The 20,298-nt window shown below is 44.1% G+C and overlaps 1 protein-coding gene across 10 annotated transcripts in view; it reads right to left on the minus strand.

The window, feature by feature from the left end:
• Window positions 1-20,298, minus strand: part of ABLIM1 (actin binding LIM protein 1) — a 292,094-nt gene that overhangs the window by 157,586 nt on the left and 114,210 nt on the right. The window contains exon 1 of one of the 10 annotated variants that reach the window (XM_055300652.1): window positions 9,084-9,300. The exons of the other annotated variants lie outside the window; for them this stretch is intronic. Coding sequence (XP_055156627.1) covers window positions 9,084-9,099 — 16 coding nt within the window. The 5' untranslated portion in view covers window positions 9,100-9,300. Of the gene's footprint in view, window positions 1-9,083; window positions 9,301-20,298 lie in introns of those variants that run through there. 10 annotated transcript variants of the gene reach the window in all.

A 20,298-nucleotide genomic window follows, 5' to 3' on the forward strand; every position in this document is an offset into this window, starting at 1 on the left:
AGGGGAGAAGCCCAACTTAACCAAAACATAGCCATTAAGTACTACCGTAACGGGAGGTGGGCGGGGGGTGGGGGTGACTGGGTGATGGGCACTGAGGGGGGCACTTGATGGGATGAGCACTGGGTGTTGTTATGTTAGCAAATTGAACACCAATAAAAAATAAATTTATATAAAAAAAAAAGTACTACTGTAACAATATCCGGGATAGAAATGTAGTTGCCCAGGAAAGTACCTCATTCTGTTTTCATCCAATAAAACTTTAGTGTAGATGTTCTAAACCAATGGTTTTCAAACTTCAGTTTGACCTACTGAAACATGAAATCGGTTCAATGAATCATGACCAGCATATTTAAAAAATAGAAAATAGAGTAAAAATGCTTCGTGTGACTTTTATTTTAGTCATTTATATGCATATGTGCATGAGTCCTAGGTCTTGATGTGTGAAAATATATTCCTTGCTGTGGGTAGGTTTTGGTGAGAGCTGCATTAAGCCCCAGACCACAGTCTGGAGGCCCCAAGGCTCAGTCCTGCCCACAGACATGTTTTGTTTGGCCTTCACAAAGATTTTTTTGAAGAGAAAGTTGAATCATTTGCCAACATTTAAACATCTGGAGATTTTACATAAAAATCCTATTTCTAGTCACTCTTGAAAATTGGAAGCTCTGGCTACTTGGCGCATGTCCCTTCACGAGAACTAGGTTGGAGCCACAGAGTAGCTTCTCTCTTTCAAGGCCCACACCATCCAGTTTGCTCTAATCTCCACACATTTAGGTCACCTGCCTGGTTCTTGGAGACATGTGTATGTACAACCTCCAGTTCTAACCAATCTCTACTCATTCTGACCCATAAAGCCCTCTGTTTATCCTTCCTTGTATCCATTGCTGTATTAAGTGACCAACTAGAAGCTCCTGGCAAACTCAGCTGGCTGTTTCCTCAAATACAAGTTGTACACTTTGGTGCTTCTGCTTTGCTAATTTGGCCACTTCTCTCATTTCCTCTTTATCCACTAGTGGCACTCCTATTCATCCTGCAATGCCTAGCTTCCCATGACCCCCCAGCAGAATTAATCACTGCGTGCACTGTGGTCCCATATTACTTTAATAGCTATCTGTCAAATACATTTCATGTTGTATCATAATTACTTCTTTACGTGTCTCTGTTCCTTGCTAGAATATGAGTGCATTCAGGTCAAGAATTGTATTTTGTTTGTTTCTAGATTGCTTACCTTTTATTGGGTTCTAAATACATATTTTGGTTAAGTATAACCATAGCCTCCACCTATACATATCATTCATTCACATATTAGTACATTCAGCATCATTGAGCACTTATTATGGAGAAGACATTGTCTTACGGATACAAATTGAATCAAATGCCATCCCTCACCATAAGAAACTCACGGAACCCCTCCAGGCCAATCTTAAATACTCCCTCTTCTAGACAGCCTTTTTAAAAATTCCTTTGAATGATGCCTGGGTGGCTCAGCAGTTGCCTTTGGCTCAGGGTGTGATCCCGGGGTTCCATGATCAAGTCCCACATCGGGCTCCCTGCATGGAGCCTGCTTCTCCCTCTGCCTGTGTCTCTGCCTCTCTCTCTGTCTCTCATGAATACATAAAATCTTAAATAGATAGAATTTCTTTGAGACATAACTCTTCCATTGAACCCCCCCCGCCACACACACACACACACACACACACACACACACACACAGAAAGAATACTGTTTATACCCTTTCTACTGCCTTTTGTCCCCTTGATTTGCATTCTCAGCCAGCACCCCTTCCAACACTGGCTAATTAAATAACCTACTGAAAGCAGGAACTCTTCAGCATCTGAGGCTACCGTCTAAGATGCCTTGCAGAGAGTATACCTCCCAAAATCTGTGACGTGATCATTAAGCCCATTGCTATGGTTCATCATTTCAGGCTGGGACCGTTACCTATGGCAGAACTACTTGGGTTTTCCAGATGAGCAGGTGCAGCGTACGTGGACTACAGGCTGGCAGGTACCGTTCCCACCACTGGCTCCCAAACTCTATTCCTCAATGGCTATCTAGACATGGTTTCCATGAGTGGCACAGAGAGGGCAGCCCAGTAGACACGCACCCAGCCCAAGTGTTACTTATGGGACCCTCCATGGGCCTGGGAACCCACAGCCTCTACCATCTTTTTGAGGGGTACTCAGCCAGCATTTCCCATCAGTCCATTGTGGAACGGCCTTGCTGTCTTTTTCTACCATTCTGTTTTAATTTTTCTTAAACTTCCTCCTTCACAGTGTTTCAAATAATGAACAACAGAAAGAATACAGCTAGAATATAGACTGAATATAGTGGTAGTGAGTAAAACACTCCAAGTATTAATAATGTGTTTTAGTTCCTTAAAGACTAAAGAGGGAGTTGTAGCCTTTGTGAGCCAAGATACCCACTGGAACCATCCTTCACCAAAGATTCTAGAGAGTTTGTGAACCCCAGGAAAACAGCTCACCTAACCCTTCAAGAATTAGGAATGATGCCTAGAGAGTGGCACACCTGTGCCTTGACTCCAAATTAGTGTTGTCCTCCCCAAGCCAAATGGAGCATCACTCCTGGGAAGAAGCGCTTTGTATCTTCATCCCACACTCCTCCTCTGCACACCCAGTGTCCTATGCTGACAGCAGTATCTGGCTGCTGGAATCTCACAGCAGCTCTATTATAAACTATAGCCTCATTATACCCTGTGGGAGAGTCCGTGAAAATAATGCTCTTTGCTTTCTCTTTGACTTCTGTGTACTGTAAACAAGATAAAGTTAGTAAAATGGAATGGAGAGACTACTTACATAAAATTTCTCACTTATCTGCTTACAGGGCTGATCATTTTACCCACAGAAACCATGGGTTACCTAGATCATGTCAAAGTGTGGTCCCGGACCAAGAGCTTCAATACCACCTGGAAATTGCTAGAAATGCAAAACTTCAGGCCTTTCCCCAGACCTACTGAATTGGAAACGCTGGGAGCAGAGCCCAGAAATGTGTTTTAAGAAGCTTTCCAGTGTTCTGACGCTTGCTAACATTTGAGGACCACTGCCCCAGACAATAATTTCCCTGGGAGTATTCAGAAAGCCAGCATCTTCTTGGTTAAGTCTAAGTATTCAAATAAGTCAGCCTATTTGATTGCAGTGGGGTATGGAAACTAGCCCCTGTGGCCCCCAGGGCACACTGGACCATAATAGCATTAATCATGTCAGTGTGAACACAAATACAATGTTGCAGAGAAAAGAGGTCATGCATACAAATATTCGCCCTCCCCAGTGTTAACAAAATTTGCCCTTGAATACACAACTCCTGCCAATTTGGGATAAACATACCTCTCGGTATGAGTCACCATCAGACCAATACAGAATGAAATAGGAAGCTGGCTGGTTTCTACTGTGGTGTGCCCAGATCAGGCTCAACCACAATGGGAGAAATCTGCACCACTCACCGATCACTGAACCTTCTAAAAAGTTCTCTGGCTCTCGAATGCTGGCTCAGGAAAACACTTGGCATTTTGACTTCAGCATAGTAGAGGTAAACAATATCAGGACTCTCTTGCCCTCCAAGGGCTGTGAATATGATGTCACAGTTGTCCCCTCAAGGTGAATCAGACGCCGAGATTTGCCTTGCAGCGAGTCTGCCTTAGGATGTCCTTTCAGTGGAAACTTGGAAAGGTCAATTTGTTCTGCAGACGAGGGTTTCTGTGATGCAGTACAGGTGGTTTCATCCTTTCTGGTCATCTGACCAGGTAATCAGAGGGGCAAGAGGCAGGGCCACCTCTCAAAGTCTGGCCATAGCTGACTCAACCTCTAGCTTAGATGCTCTTTGTCTTCATGTTTTGTTCTCTCCCTCACCAAAAATTGCTCTCAAGAGCTCCAGGTAAATTTAAGTCAGTGTTCCTTCTCTCAGATTTTCTTATATATTAAGCCTCAACTCTGGTTGCAGAAATGAACACTTCTTTAATTTCTGGATAAACGTTTTATAGACATCAGTGAGTAGATGGCACAGGGAAAGGAATTTAATATTTTTAATGTGAATTTTTTTTTTTTTTAAGATTTGATTTCTTTATTTGGGAGAGTGAGTGCAGGAGCGGAGCAGAGGGGCAGAGGCAGAGGGGGAAGCAGACTCCCTGATGCGCAAGAAGTCCCACATGGGGCTCGATCCCAGGACCCTGGGACCCCAACCGGAGATGAAGGCAGATGCTTAACTGAGCCTCCCAAGCACCCCTGAAATTCTTTCCCTTAGTTTTGGAATTCCCATTATCTGGACAGCCCTACTATAGTGAAGGTGAGCTGGTGAGAACCATACTTCTGGAGAGAGTAGCAGTTTCATTTACAGCATAATAAGAGCTAGTCACACTTGGATTTTTTTCCCCCTCAAGTAGAATATGATAAAAACTGGAGCTCCCCTCCCTCCAAAGATGCAAAGTTCAGAATGGAGTTGTGTGCATAAGTCACTGAAAAAGACAATTTATTCTGAAACCTGTAGCATTATGGTGTCTCCTTTAACAGACAGAGCTTCTCTTTAGACCTTCTTTAGGAAATGTCCCATCATTTGTGTCCCCTTGAAAAGCCTGGGATTTTCGAGTTAAGGAAAAGATGAAGAACCGAGACAAGCCCAGGAGTGGGCAGGGGCATGGCATTAAGCATTAATCTGGGAAGCAGGGTTAGAAAACCAAATCTAGGAGAGGCTCTCAGACATTAAAAAAGGGCCTGAGGGGCTACTCAGACATGAGGAATCAGTACACCACAGAGAAAGATCTACCATTCCCAGATCTCCCCCAAAGAGGGAACAGAAATGGGTTTCAACTACATTAGGCAGCGTGCATGCACCTGAGTGGGTAGTATCTGTGGCTGTGTGTTGGGAGGAGTGGAATTGCAGGAGGCAAAGACCAACACTTCACACCTGTAAAGGTTGTTCTACAAGACTGGATATGAAGTCAACAAATACTTGAGAGAGCACTTTCTTAAGTTGCACCAGTGACTCAACTGTTGTTTAATTTCCCTGGCGTTTACTTAGGTGGACAGAGTAATTCTAGAAGAATTTACAGAAGGGATGGGCCTTTGAGAGGCATTAGAAGGAAGGTGAACTTGAGGTAGGTCTTTGACAAATACAGAAAAGAATATAGGTATTTCCCATGAGGGCAGGAGGGACAGTCGGACAGAGGCTGGAGGAAATCTCCTTCACAAGGATTCCAACAGGTGAAACGTGGCCGGGGGTGGGCAGAAGTATAATCAGCCCAGGTTTGGGATGCAGGTGGGCCTTGGTAGAAAATCAGCAACCCTACTTTCCAGCTTAGTGATCTCTGGTGGATTTCTAAACTCCTACCAGCCTCCTCTTCCTCATCTATTAGAGGGGAAGGAATAGCACAGACCCTGATGATTCAAAGGTTACAGATGACGTATGTAAAGCTGTCAACAAAAAGCCTGTCATTTGATATGTGTTCAATAACTGGCAGATTTAATAATAATATTAAAAATAATAAAACAAGATGGGCTCAGATAGGGGTGGGAAGGAGGTAAGCTCAGGACTTAAGGACTCTCAGTGGTTAGCAGGAAGTTGTGAACTTTACCTTGTCACTCGTTTAGGTTTTTGAGCTGGAAATATGATGACAGCAGTGTCCTAAGAGGATTACTTTGGTGCCAGTCTGTAGAACACATTTGAGACACAATACACCACTGTTCTCAGAAGCTACCAAGAAGCAAGATTGTGTGTGTGTGTGTGTGTGTGTGTGTGTGTGTGATTCACCTGAATGTCAGGTGGAGAGTGAACATCCCTCCCTCAAGGGCAGACTGGAATAAGTTTCATTGGATCCCACTCTACCTTAAAAGCAAGTTGGGCCATCAGACGGTCTCAAAAGGCTTCCAAGACACAAAAGAAAGAAAACAAAAAACGATGTGCCCAGATGTAAAATCCTCCTTACCTTCATATGTCTCCCTCACAGCCAAATTCTTATTCTTTCACATGGTTTCCAAACCATAAGCATCCCTTATTATTTCAATTAGATGAGTGCTCACCTAACTTAATCTCTAGTATTTGTTAGAAAAAAAATAACAAAAATAATAAACCCCTCTTGTACTTTTAAAACTTGTACTAGAACACACACATAAGCTAGACAATTATAGCTTTTAAATGAGTGTAGGGGCCTCTGGAGTTTAGGTTGATGAGAGTGCATTAGGGAAGACATATTGACTGATAAACCCACAAAAGTCTCTCCTACTTATGGTACAGGATACAGAAAGGGTAAGATGTCCTTGAACACCTAGAGAAATAACTGTTTCCTCAAGATTCCTGGATCACTAAGTGTCTGCAACTGGAAGTGGATGGGCCACCGGTTAGGAGAAGAGAGTGAGGCTCAAAATATGTCAGCAAATGCCATTCTACCCTAGCAGAGGTGTGATCTGCCAGCCAGCTTGCTCTCCAGTCAGGGTCAACCCCAAACCAGGCAGATATATGCAAACTTTCCCCAGCAGAGAAAAGGATGCATCAAATCAATGTGAGCTAAGCCCTAAGTGGTGAGCACAACAGGGAATGAATCTACATCCCTCCTTCATAAGGCCCCCCATGTTCCTCAGGATGGATGCTCCCACCATGGGAGCCTGCTCAAGGGTGATTTGTGTCAGCTACAGGAGGAAGAATCGAGGTGTCTCTGGGAGCAAGAAGAAATGGAGAGGACCAGGAGAGTTTTGGAACTGAGAAGTCACAGGGTCAGGCCCCAGCTCTGAGCACAAGCCAACCTGTTTCAACTGTTGAGAATCTATGATGGGCCTAAGTAAGAGCCCAAGTAAGCTGTGCACTAGTGATTTACAGATGGGGACACAGCGCTGCTTGTGAGAGGCTCCCCGTTTAGTGAGAGAGCCCGTAGAGCCCGTGGATGTCAACACACTGTGCCAAGTGCAGTCAGTATCCCTACACACCATCTGATGGAACACAGAGGTTGAACCTTTGGTCCAATCAGCCTCTGTGTGACCTTGAACAATTTACCCTTTCTGAATGCCATTTTTCTCATCTCTAGGATGAATGCCTGGACTACGTGCTCTCTTGTGCCCCTCTCACTTTAAAAGCCATGATGGAATTCCGTTCTTTCCACAGAAGCTCTTGTGTACCTGCCCACCTCTGTCGCTGGCTAAGATTGGTGCCATCAGAGAGCTGGGACGTAGAAGTGTGGACTGGCCCAGACCTCAAAATAAAAAAGAACAGCCTTTAATCAGTGGCTAAGGGCTAAGATAATACCAGTATGTGACCTCTCCGTGGCCTGCCAATGTTCCAGTTAGACAACGGCTACCGAGTTAGGAAGCAAATGTGAACCCAGGCAATTGGTCTGACTTCTAAGGCATCTGCAAGGACTTAGAAAGAGAGCTGCTCTTTGGGGACCACTGAGCTGTGATATATCCACTATACAGAACAAGTCTGGGGCTTTCATGGGCCCCACAGGAAGAAGTGGCTTTTATAATCTCCTTTCCCATCGAGTATAAATTACTTATATTGGGGAAACAAATCCATTAGCAACAGGGCTGGGTTGTTCCAGTTGAGCAGAAGGTACAAATGAAGATACCGGGCCTTTATTAAAGGTCAGCATCTGTTCTTGTTACTCTGGGGGTTCCTGAAAACATCCCCAAAAGAGAGGGCATGTCATTAGAAGCATCTTTATTCGCACCCAAACATTTCACTCAATTACCACTTACTCAGTGAAAGGCCAAAGCTAATGCACGTGATTACGAAAGATACACAGGAGCAGAATGGATAGAGCAGAACCATATTTCTCTTTGTCCTAAGGTGCAGTCTTAGCGCTGCGAGCTGTCGTGATCCTATTTCTCCAGCCCATCCATTAGTATAATAAAACCAAACTGAGTTTCCAGCAACAAGGATCAATTTGAGTTCAGCATGTTCACCTCAAAGTTATTCCCTGGAGGGGCTTCAAGTGAAAATAGATACAGAGAAATCATTGAAATGGTTCAAGACAGCCCCAAAAGAACAGATATCCGTATTTAGGGAGGAAGTTAGGTCCCACAGCAAGAAAGTGTGGCATAATAAATCCAAGCTTCCCAAAGAGCAAAATCAAAAGGGTGGTTACTCACATTATAATATCATGCGGTGAAAGTCCCTAGAACACATTATTAAGAGGGAAAAAAAAATCAAGTCACAGTAAGATGATAGAACAATCCCATTTTTATACCCCTCTTATCTTATTCCTGTTAAGATACACAGTATTAACAATTTTACCTCCAGAGAAAAGCTGGAATGAGGCGGACAGGGTAGGGACAAGAGGCTTTCACTTTGGGTTCTCTGTTCTGTAGCATTTCACTTTCTTAAGATCTGTTTTATATGTTACTTGGATAATTTTTTAAAAAAATCAAAGATCGCTAGGTTCTTTTGCATGTTCCAGACAAGCTAGTAATTTAAGCTATAATTCGATTCTGAAAGATTTAACTTGCATTTCAGGACCACGCCCAGTTGGTAAATAATGTACACCTGCGCAGAGTGCCCCCACCCTCTCCCTTTTGACACTCTCCTTGCCACTTGATTTGCCGGCTTTGACACACGCACTACATCCTTTCTAAGGGATGCTTGGAGGGGTGATTAGGGATGCCAGGTGATCAAAGCAGCACACCTGAAACCTTCAGAGCAGCTCGCTTCTCTCTTTCCAGCCCATCCCAGCTGGGCTTGGGCACGTCCCAGCGCAGCATACACCGGGGAGGACCCTTTCGTCACACATCTTCTTGAACTTACTGATTTCGCTTGGGGGCAAGGAAGAGAATGAAGGCCAGGATGGGGGCAGGGAGGCAACTGTCAAACACAACAAAAATTTCAAGATGCAAGGACAATCAAAAGGGACACACAATCCAGGGGCTCAGCTGTGCAAACACCCCAGATACAGGATGTGCTTTGGACCGCCGCGGCTAAATGAAAGGTTCTTGAGGACTTCACGATACAGAGGTTCTCGCCCCAAGAATATGTCTGCCTGGCTTTCGATTGATCATCCCCCCCCACCCCCGTGAGGTGGCCGAGCCCTGCAGCACCGCGCAGCATTGCAACTTGTGCAAGCGTGCACGGGGATCGATATTTATAATTACCTTTCTCCTTCACCATGGCAACCGGGTCCTCTGGCGAGCAGCGCCCAAGGGAACAGGAATGCAGCGTCGGGGTGGGAGCGCTCCTGGGCGCACAGGTCGGCGGCTGCAGACGCGGCTGCGAGCAAGAGCCCGCGGCATCCGCTCGCAGGTCCGGGGCTGGTTTCTAAAATCCCGCCCCCAGCCCGGGGGGCCGAGCTCCCGCGCCCGCGCCCGCCCCGCGATCGCCGCCGAGCGGCCGCGCCCAGCTCGGGGACTCTGCCCTGGGGCGAAACCGCTCGCCCGCAGCTGCCGCCGCTGCAACAAATGCAAAATTCCACCGTCCTAATCTCTGGTCACTGACACCACTTTGCATTCCTCGCGCCGAGGCCTGGGGGAAGGCCGGGCCACAAAATGCTGCCTCCCGCAGTCTGATAAATGATTGCCAGGGGCGGGGGGGGGGGGCGAGGAGCAGCCCGGGGGCTGTGTCGACAAATAAAACCAGTCAATTGGTAGCTCATTAGTTTTCTGTTACTGCTGCTCCCACTTCTTATTCCGGCTCCTTTCGGACACACTGAATACATAAAATTAACCATAGGAGAAAAACAGACAAAAATGCCAGGGACTCCGACCAAGTTCATTTTCTTCAACTTTCGAGGCTCAATTATGATGAATAGAGATTGGCCTGGAGCTCACCTCTGCTTCCCCCCCCCTCCCACCTGCCACCCCCCAACATGGTTTTCCTGAATGGTTGGGGGGCGGGGGGAGAAGCCAGAGGGGACACTGAGACCAGGAGAGCCCAGCCTGGGAAGAGGATCTTGCAGATCCTTCCAGGATCAAATTCAGGATGAAAGCAAAAATCTGACTTATCCAGTTAGGTAGGATTCTGACGTCCACCTTCTCTCTCTGCTTCATTGGAGTTTTCTAGACAAGCCCCTTGGATATGGGTATAGATGAGGGAGGGTAAGGGGGGCAAACAGCCACACCCCTCACACCCTCCTCCACCCCCTCTACTACCACCACCACCCTGGGAGCCTGGCACAGCCAGTGGCTGCTGACAAGGCTTTTGATTTCTGACCCAGAGGGTCACAGGTCCGTCTCCAGGGAGCTGAGGACTTCTGGATCTTCAAAGCCCATGCCCACCCCACTCCAGCACCTGTCTCCCAGACCTAGATCATTCGACTGGCCGCACATCACATACATCCACCATGTGGGAGAAATGTGATGAGCAAGAGACAAAAAGACAGACATAGCCCCACTCCGGGGAGAGCAGCAGATGGCCAACACATCTTTCCCAACCAGAATGCACAGCCAGTATTAGACTGTATTTACTGCAAATATTGTACCGTGTTGGGTCTAAGAGCGCCAGGGTAACAGAAAGGAATGAAGTCAATCAACCTGCCTCATCTTGGGAAGGTTGTTGATAGCTGGAATGAGGTTTCATCGGGTGAGGGGGCCCTTTACTGCTGGTTTTCTGATGGGTAACAGGAGCAGATCTCAAGCAGCTGTGACATTCCTACATCTGTGACTCAGGGCTTTACTATTAATAGCTTGAGTGTCTCCGCCTGTAAGGGCTAAGTCCCCTCCAACCCCTGAATCGTCTTTTCTATGAAATAGACTCTGCCCACAGTGCTCCCTGCCCCCACTGTAGCCCCATGGGTCATGTTTTTCCTAAGTCAGCAGCCAGCTGGAGTGTAAGTGCTGAAGAGCCTTGAAACAGCTTTTCCAACCTCCATTCATACATCCGCACCACACGTTAGAGCAACCCCATGAGTCCAGGGAGATGGACAGGGCTCAAGAGCACGGAGGGGACAAGCCCTTTACATTCCCAGATTTTCATGCACTAAAACTGCACTTGTCCGCTTCTCCCACCCCTAATCACCCTCAGAGCTCATAAAGAGATGCTGACAAGCAAAATTAACCTCAGAGAAGTGGAATTAGATTGGTGCCATGAGCCTAGCAGGTGAATTTATTTTATTATATTTTTGCTGCCTAGGCTCTGGGGTCTCTCCAAGGCTTTCCTGTTATTCGGCTCAAAGCTAAGGAAATAGTGCTCTTTAGTCTTTCACCTTCTCTCCCTTGCTCTCTCCCAGCTGGTACATGACAGTAAAACACCAGTGGGTTTCTAGTCCAAATCCAATCCTACATCAAGTGTTCCAAATACCATAAATGCAATTAGTTCAGTTTCTCTTTTACTCGGCATGACAATTTTTAATCCTGAGATTTATTAACCAAACCGGTCCCTTATTACAGTTCTGAACCTACCTGTATACCTTGATGGATAAAATGCACAGAAACCCTGATTTAGAAAGGCTCTTGGGTAGCGTTAGAGACTAAGCTAGCAGAGTGACAGTTGGTGCCTATTCATTTTCAGAGAAGACTTTTCTAAAGGAAAATACTACACAGTGGTTCGGAGAGATTCCCTCCCTCCTGCATTTTCCGTGGAAAGAATTTTCCTGCACCACAAAGTGAATGAGTCACCAGTATTTAGTTGCTAAATAACAGTCATATGGCTAAAGTTCCTCCCAACACTCAGACACTGCTACTTTAGGATAAAAGCAACCACTCGGCACTTTTAAGATAACCAAAGAGGGTATTACTAAAGTTATTTTTGGAATGTGGGAGAGTAAAACAAAATTGTTTTTGTCTCCTTGCCTCTGGTCAAACAGTTAAGAGCTCAGAGAACAGAACCAGAATGTAGATACTTTCTACTTTTTTTTTTTTTTTTTTTTACTTTGCAGTGCAGCAAAAGAAATCAAGAAAATATGAAAAATGTAAGGTTCACAAGATGGTAGGACTTCTTATTCCTATTTTTAGAGATGATTTCCAAAGAACTTATCTCAATTTCATTTCACGCAAATGAGATAAGACTTCATAATACAGACACCAGCCCAGAGGGTTTTATTTGCTTTATTCACCCAAACTGACTCACTGCCGCCTTTTGCATTTGCTCACGAAACGAAGCAAGGGCTGTCCACAAGTGACCGAAGGACAGAAACCATTTTGTGGGAGAGAAAAGCTTTGGTAGCATACAACCACTCCTGGCAAAAATCCAAGAGTACATCATTTCAGTAGAAGCTATGCCAGCAAAGAGGGAAATGTTGCAACCAGAAAACAAGCAACTTGGCAGAGTTCACTTCCTCGTTGTCCTCTTCCTTCAACAGAGCCACAGATAGCCTACTGCTTGTGCACCTGTACGGCAGGAATCTCAGGACCCCTCCATGATTTTGGGACCCCAGGTTTCCAGGTAGCACACATCCCGAGGGACCCATTGGCAAGAGAGCATGCAAAATCCTTTCTAGCAGAATTTGGCTGAAAGCAAATTCAAGAATGAGTTCCTTATTTGCTTTTTCTTTCATGTTTATATCAATCACCCTCACTGCAGACATTTATGGAGCACCCCCAGTGTACCCCCAGGTACTACTGGGCCGGCAGTTCAAACACAGGAAAAGAGAAGCTATTGGTCTGGAGTTGCTTACCATCTACTGGAGGAGATGCATGCACGCTAATGCTCTCAATGGAGTTAGGATGTGTCAAAGACAGAAGTGGGGTGCAGTGGGTTCCAGGTAGTGCTGGATTCAGCGGGGAGCCGGGAGAGGCTTCCAGGAGGAGTAAGAGGATGAGAGGAGGGGAAAGGGACTCCTGAGTGGCTCAGTGGTTGGGCATCTGCCTTTGGCTCGGGGCATGATCCCGGTCCTAGGATCAAGTCCTGCATTGGGCTCCCTACAAGGAGCCTGCTTCTCCCTCTGCCTGTGTCTCGGCCTCTCTTGTGTGTCTCTCATGAAAAAATAGATAAAATCTTAAAAAAAAAAAAAAAGAAAAAGAAAAAGAAGGAAGGGAAAGATCATTCTATGCAGAGGTAATGGGGAAGGAAAGGATGTCAAGTAACTCACAGTTCATGCGGAAGAGGGAAAGGCTCAAGCTGAGGTTGGGGTGGCAGGTCACAGAGGGCTCTGAACAACATGCTAAGGAGGTCGGACCCTAGAACTAATGCAGTTAGAATCTCAAATCTGAGCTACCATTCCTTTCCAAATTAAGTTCAAAAGACTGGCTTTGTCTCAAAGTCTGCCATGGTCTGTTTCCAATGATGTTACTTCCTTCCTCCAAATTAGGTGGGTTGGTGTATGCATGTCCAACGAACTGTCTATGTTTATTAGTTTATTTAGATACTTGCCTGATACATAGAATAAAATGATAGCACTGTTCATCTCACACACAGCATTTTAAGTAACTTCAACCATCGGGGATTGTAATCAGAGCTTCATGTCCGCCACTAGGCTGTGAGTTCCATGAAGACAAGAAGGGTTTCACGCTTTTCTAGACTCCCAAAGGTACAGTTTGCAGACCTCCAAGGATGGAAATACTAGGGATGTTTTAAATGCAGACACTTGGTTCCCACCCAAGATCTGATGATTCAGATTCTCTGAAGAGGAGGCTGGAGCTGCAGCCAGCTCCCTAAGTGACTAAGGACCACTGGCGTAGCACACTGGCCTGTAAAGCAGGAAGTAAATGAATGTGAGATGTGCAAACACAGCTATACACCATGTTGCCACATCTAAACAGCAACCCCTCTCAGTTGGCTAAGATAATAATCATCCCGACATTCACTGCGATCTTAATGAAAATTTTTGGAAGTGATGATTCTAGAGTTTCACAGGGCCTGAGACAAATTCCTAAATGTCTGAGCCCTCATGATCCTACTCTCATGCCCTCAACATACAATTCCTAGGATTTTTTCCATATGAATCTCACAGAATCGATGCCCAACAAAATTATTTTCCATGAATTCTTCAAGTAGAATCATTTCACATTTATATGCAAAACTTCCCCCATGGTCCTTCTCAGAAGCCAATTCTGATTTTAGACCTGAGCAATAGTTTGCAGCTTAAGAAAAATTGCTAAGGTATATTTTAAGCTTCCTATAAATAAACCACTGAAGTTATAAACTGCAGAGTGAGCATGAAACAAGCCATTTCCCTACACATGTACTAGAACCTATTACCCGAATTCAAAGGATCTCTTGATAGTAGAGTTTCACGGATTGTAGCCTAATTTGAGGCATGTGAGAAGTTCACAAGAAATACAGAAATAGCTCTGAATTGCTTGGGAAAAGCACCTTTAAGAAAAAAGTTTGTTAGCTTTTTTTCTTTAATATTTTCTAGGTAAAAATATTTACAGGTGGTGGGAAAGAACAGTCACTTTCTATCATATGGAACTGTGATGGCTTCCCTAGTAATACTCCCTTTTTTCTGACACTTAGTGCCACCAGGGCTCTGGGCTTGACTATAGTGCAATGAAGGATTTACATGTCTATTTTTGAAAAAGGCTCTGGGCTTTCTGAGGGAAGGGATCACATGTGAATATCTGTATTAATGAATATTAACAATAAACGTCCCTAGCTCATCATAGAAAGTCAAAATACTAGATAAGCATTCATTTTTAGAGTCAAATAGACTGACTTAAAAATCTAACTCAAATAAAACAAAAGTCAATTTGGTCTCACAGCTAAGTCAATTTAGCAGTTGCTTGAAAGTATTGACCAAGATATAAACCCATAATTTACCTTGGAGAGAAAGCAGGCTGAAAAGAAATGTAATCAGATAGTCATCTTACCAAGTTCCCTTAAGAACTAACTCTCAATACTACTTTTGTCACCATTTACAGAATGTTTATAATGTGTCTGCCACCATCCTAGTCTGTTTACATTTATCACCTCATTTAATCCCCATACCAACTGGATGAGATATTATTATTACACTTCACACATGAGGAAAGAGATTTGTCAGAATCCAAAGTCACGGGCCCTCCCTTTGCTCTGTTGGGCCTTCCCTTCATGAAGGTCATGAAACAGCCTCTCCTTCCCTCTACCAACCACACACACACACACACACACACACACACACTTTTTTTTTTTTTTTTAGTTAAGATGTGCACAATGTACATTGAGGTCTTTGGCATTTCCAAAAAAACCTGGCACGATAGAAATGATGTGGCATTTTGTCTTGTTTGAATAGAATAATCTTCTCTTGATACCTATCCCTCATCAGTTCTTGAACTTCTTATGATAGGACCTCCTAGGTAAACAACATCATAACCTTGGCCTGTTGGGCTTGTCCTTCGCTAGACAGGGGAGGATGGTGGGCCCAGGATCCACACACCATGTCTTTTAAGATACAATTCACTCACCCTGTCAAATCATTCTCAAGGACTGGCATTCCTATGCTTTAAATAGAAAGATAATTTTAAAAATTAGGGAAAGGGTGATTGGATCAGAGAATTTTTGCAAGGTTTACAAACCTCCATTTGCCCTCTCTCATTTAGCCTTACAACTCCAATTATGCCCCTTCCTTCTCTGGCACACTCCCAGAAAATAACCTCTTTCTTTAAAAAAAAAAAATAATATATATATATGTGTGTATATATATATATAATTGAAGTTCAATTTGCTAACATATAGTATAACACCCAGTGCTCATCCTGTCAAGTACCCCCCTCAGTGCCCATCACCCAGCCACCCCATCCCCCCACCAACCTCCCCTTCCACTACCCCTTGTTCATTTCCCAGAGTTAGGAGTCTCTCATGTTTTGTCACCCTCTCTAATAACTTCTGTCTCATTCTCCCCTGACATTTCATCCATTATCTGTGGGACAGGCATGCCAAGTCCACAGCCAGTAGCACGTTTGCTGCCACCAGAAGGGCGGCACTGTCACCCAAACCAAATCTCAGTGGGTTTCTCCAGTTCTTGATGCAAGGAGAGAAGGTGCTATGCACCCAACCCTGTGGTTTGGGAAACACTATAACATATAGGAAAAAATCAGCATCAGATTCATGTGTATGTAAGATGAAAACTAAGTCCTAAGGCAGACTTGTCCAAGGTTGCACAATTACCTACCATTAGGCCAAAACTGATGTCTTACCTCTACTCAGTGATTATGTCACTATGTCACATGGGTCACACAGGCAGCCTGATCAAACACAGCCAGGGTCTGAATCCCAGCTCCACCGTAGGCTAAGTGACCTTGGGCCCATTTGCTCTCTCTGGGTTTCAGCAGTCTCCTCTGTAAACGGTAATAATACATTCCACTTGTGAAAGAATCTGCTTCAGATTCTCTCTCCCTCTCTCTCTCTCTCCCTCTGCCCCTCCTGGTCCTGCGCATGTGCGCATGCTCTTTCTCTCTCTCCTCTCATAAATAAATAAAATTTTTAAAAAATTAAAAAAATAAAATTTTACTTTATTTGGGACATTTAATAGCAAATAAAAACACTATGAAAGTGAGAAAGAGTGTGGAATAAGAAAAAAGGCTTTATATTTTAGTAACTTTTTAAAAAGATTTTATTTATTTTTAATTGAGAGCAAGGGAGAAAGCACACAGAAGGAGAAGCAGACTCCCCACTGAGTGGAGAGCCTGATACCAGGCTCGATCCCAATACCTTGGGATCATGTTTGTAGCAGTAGGCAGATGCTTAACTGACTGAGCCACCCAGGAATCCCTATATTTTAGTTCCTTTAATGGTACTTGATTCCTGCAATTTAAACAAGGTACCCCTTCTTTTCCTTTTGCAGGGGGCCCTGCAAATGAGATGAAAGTGCCCTGCGCCAAGACCAAGTATGAGGAAAGGCCATAACAATTGTTACGGTTTGGCTTCTAACTGCTTCATCAAAATATGACAAAATAGGATAGGCTTGAAAACCATAAAATCCCAGTTTTCAAAACTATTTTAGGATATCAGGAACCTTTTGAAAATATTGAATCTGGGGGATTTAACTTACAATGTCTTTTTTTTTTATTTTTTATTTATTTATGATAGTCACACACAGAGAGAGAGGCAGAGACACAGGCAGAGGGAGAAGCAGGCTCCATGCACCGGGAGCCCGACGTGGGACTGGATCCCGGGTCTCCAGGATCACGCCCTGGGCCAAAGGCAGGCGCCAAACTGCTGTGCCATCCAGGGATCCCTAACTTACAATGTCTTGAAGAATTTTAGTACCTCCTGATACCTTAGCATATGACCTTTGCTGCCAAATGAGTGAAGGCATGTGATGCCCACCAGTGAAGCAAGAATGGATGTCGATGTTAGGAAATCTTCCCAGAGAGACAAAGTTATTCTCCTCAGCCCATTCACTCATTCAGTAAGTACTGACTGAGTGCTTACTAAGTGTCAGAACCTGTTGTAGGTGCTAGTATATCACAGTAAACAAAATAGAAATCTTTGCTGGATAGAGCTTACATTCTAGTTGGGGAAGGGCATGCTGATATAATAAAATATATAAATAAAATATTATAAATGATATAAAGGATAATAACTGGGAGAAAAAAATCAAGGCTGAAGAATAATGCATGGGATGAAGGAATTGGGGTTTTAAGCAGGTGGCCTAGGAAAGCCCCTTGAGGAAGGGTCATTTGAGTAGGCCTAATGGAGGTAGGAACATCAGCCAAATGACATCTGAGCAAAAAAAAAGCATTCCAGACAGAGTGAACAGTAAGAGCGAAGGTTAAGGTGGAGCTTACCTGGTGTGTTCAAGGCCCCTGTGGAGGGCAGCGAGGATGGAGATCTTGCAAAGACTTTGGGTTTTATATGTGAGTGAGGTGGGAAGCCCCTGGAAGCTGTGAGCAAAGCTGCACTATGTGATGGCCATTTCCTGGCCAGGATCCAGAGGAACGGGGAGCAGGCATGGTTGCAGAATGTTGAATTGGTGCATGAAATTTAAAAAAGAGCTTAAGAGCAAGATGAAGACATGACAAAATGAGATAAAGGAAAAGATTATAGAAACAAGGAGTGAAAACTTAGGACCAAGATAGTATCAATAGCAATACATGAAACACCAAAGAACAGAATAGACACTGATACAATATCCACTTCCTGGCATAGGGACGAGCTTGAAATGATCTCAATGAATGCAGAACAAAGCACCTAAAACAATGAAAGGAAGTCAATAGATGTTCAAAATAAAAGAAGCCTTTAAAAAAAAAAACCTTATGTCCTAGATGTGGAGAATGTAAAAAGCAGAAGCTATATTCAAAGATTAACCCATAAAGGCTCTCTGGAAATGAAAATAGGTTTGAGGGGCACCTATGTGGCTCAGTGAGTTAAGCATCTACCTTTGGCTCTGGTCATGATCCTGGGGTCTTGGGTTCGAGTCCTATGTTGGGCTCCCTGCTCAGTGGAGAGTCTGCTTCTTCCTCTCCCTCTGCCCCTCCTTCTGCTTATGCTCTCTCTCTCTCTCTCTCAAGTAAATAAATAAAATATTTAAAAAGAAAATAGGTTTGAACTTGCAAATTCAAAGAGTATAGATATAATATTTTGGCAAAATTTATACAGATTGCTAAGTCCAAGTTCTGGTCTGAGCTTCTGAACTTCAAAGGGTATCATTCTCCATTTATTCAGGCAGAAAAAAACCAATAATCCATGAAAAGGAAAAATCCAGGCTCACCTCAGACTTCTCAACAGCAACACTGATGTATAGAAGACCATGGGGCAAAACCTGAAAGCCTTGAGGAAGGGAAGTGTGCAACCCAAGAACCTTACACACAGTCAAAATGTTCAGACATAAAGGCAATGGGCAAACCAGAATAAACACAAGGGGGCTCAGGAAATACACCACCACACGCCCTTCTTGGGGAAACAGCTTCACAACAACATCTAGCCAGTTATGAGATGAGTCCGCCTAAACTCAGGAGTGCAGTTGTGGTGAAAGGGCTGGTAGTGAGCAGTGAATTCGATTAAATATGAACCTGATACCCCGATTACTGGGTTATGGTTCTAGAAGAAAATAGGAATGTCCTGAGCAAAGAAGGCAAAGAAAAACATGAAGACAATATCATGATGGACAAAAAATCAGGAAGTGGGTAGGAGGCAAGTCCCAGAGGCCAACTGTCCTGGTTTTCACAGCAGGAAGGGAGAGACCTGCATTAGACTGGCCACAATTCTCATTGTTGTCATCTCTTAGAAGGGTCTGAAAGCATATCATCCAGTTGCTTCATCTTTGCTTAGAGATGATGCAGGACCTCATCATGGTTTTTATACGTCAGCTCTCATTTCTTGGACTTGGTAAAGCGAATATATACCTGGCATTCTTTAAGAAAAGGGAGATGACATATCTTTGCCTCTTTACTGATTTTTTTCCAGATTCTTAGTTCAAGAACTGAAATTTGTTGCTAGTTTATTTATATCTAGGATTTCCATAGCATCTTTCCTCCAGAAAGACGATACATTAGTTCAAAGGACAGCCACACAGGGTTTTATCTTTCTAGTTATTTACTTTATACATTTATGAAAATGCCATGAAATTCCTCATGACAAGACTTTCATTTATCTATATAGTCTTGCCCAGGTGTAACGATATGCCTTGGGGGGACCTTGCCCCATTCATCCCCCTCTGTTCCCATTCTCCCCCTCTTTTGCATAAGCACTGAGCCATATGGCTTCTCACCATGGCTGTCTGGATCAATAGTAGACACTGGATGGGGGTGGGAGGAGGTATTGGGAAACTCATACATAAGCTAGCCAAACATTTATAATTTATCTTCTGTCTTGGAAAAGGTGAGCTGGGCCAACTGCTTTTCACTCGGGAATCTTCACTAAGAGATACGTAGAAAAGCCCCAGTCGGTGTTGGGTACTTGCATTAAAAGGTCAGGCAAGGCCAGGCCAGCGACCCACCTCACAGAGCCATGTAGCTACTAAAATTCTGAGGGGTAGAGTGTCAAAGGAAGCCAACTAGGAGGAGTGAGGAGTATAGGACATTCCACAAAACTGAGCCAATGGTCCTGGAAGGGACTGGAATTTTATATTTCCTGAGGCCTGGCTGTTCAGCATTTCCTGGATTCCTGTGAACTTCTTTATGTTCTTAGACTATACATTCTCCCCTCTTTTGTTTGCTCATATCTCCTTGGCATTCACTTCTACAATTCAAAACTGGTTACTAGAAACATCTTGATGGGTGAGTTAATGCACCTGGAAGCAGCTTTTAACCAATGACAGATGGGGAGGTGGTAGGTATAAATGCCCCAGCTGGGATATCGCTGAGGCATATTCTACACTATTCTCCCCGAGTTCCCAAGTAGTTCAGTTTTGGCTACTGGTAACTCATTTGATAATTCACCTTTTATTACCTTCACTCTCCTACCAGTGTTCCCTGGGATCACCTTCTAAATAAGTAACTTGTCTCAGGGTTTGCTTTTGGGGGAGTTCAAAACGAAAGAGAATTTAAGTTATTCATATTTTTATGATAAAAAAGA

This window comes from Nyctereutes procyonoides, unplaced genomic scaffold (assembly GCF_905146905.1).
Source record: "Nyctereutes procyonoides isolate TBG_1078 unplaced genomic scaffold, NYPRO_anot_genome, whole genome shotgun sequence".
NCBI classification, from domain to species: Eukaryota; Metazoa; Chordata; class Mammalia; order Carnivora; family Canidae; genus Nyctereutes; species Nyctereutes procyonoides.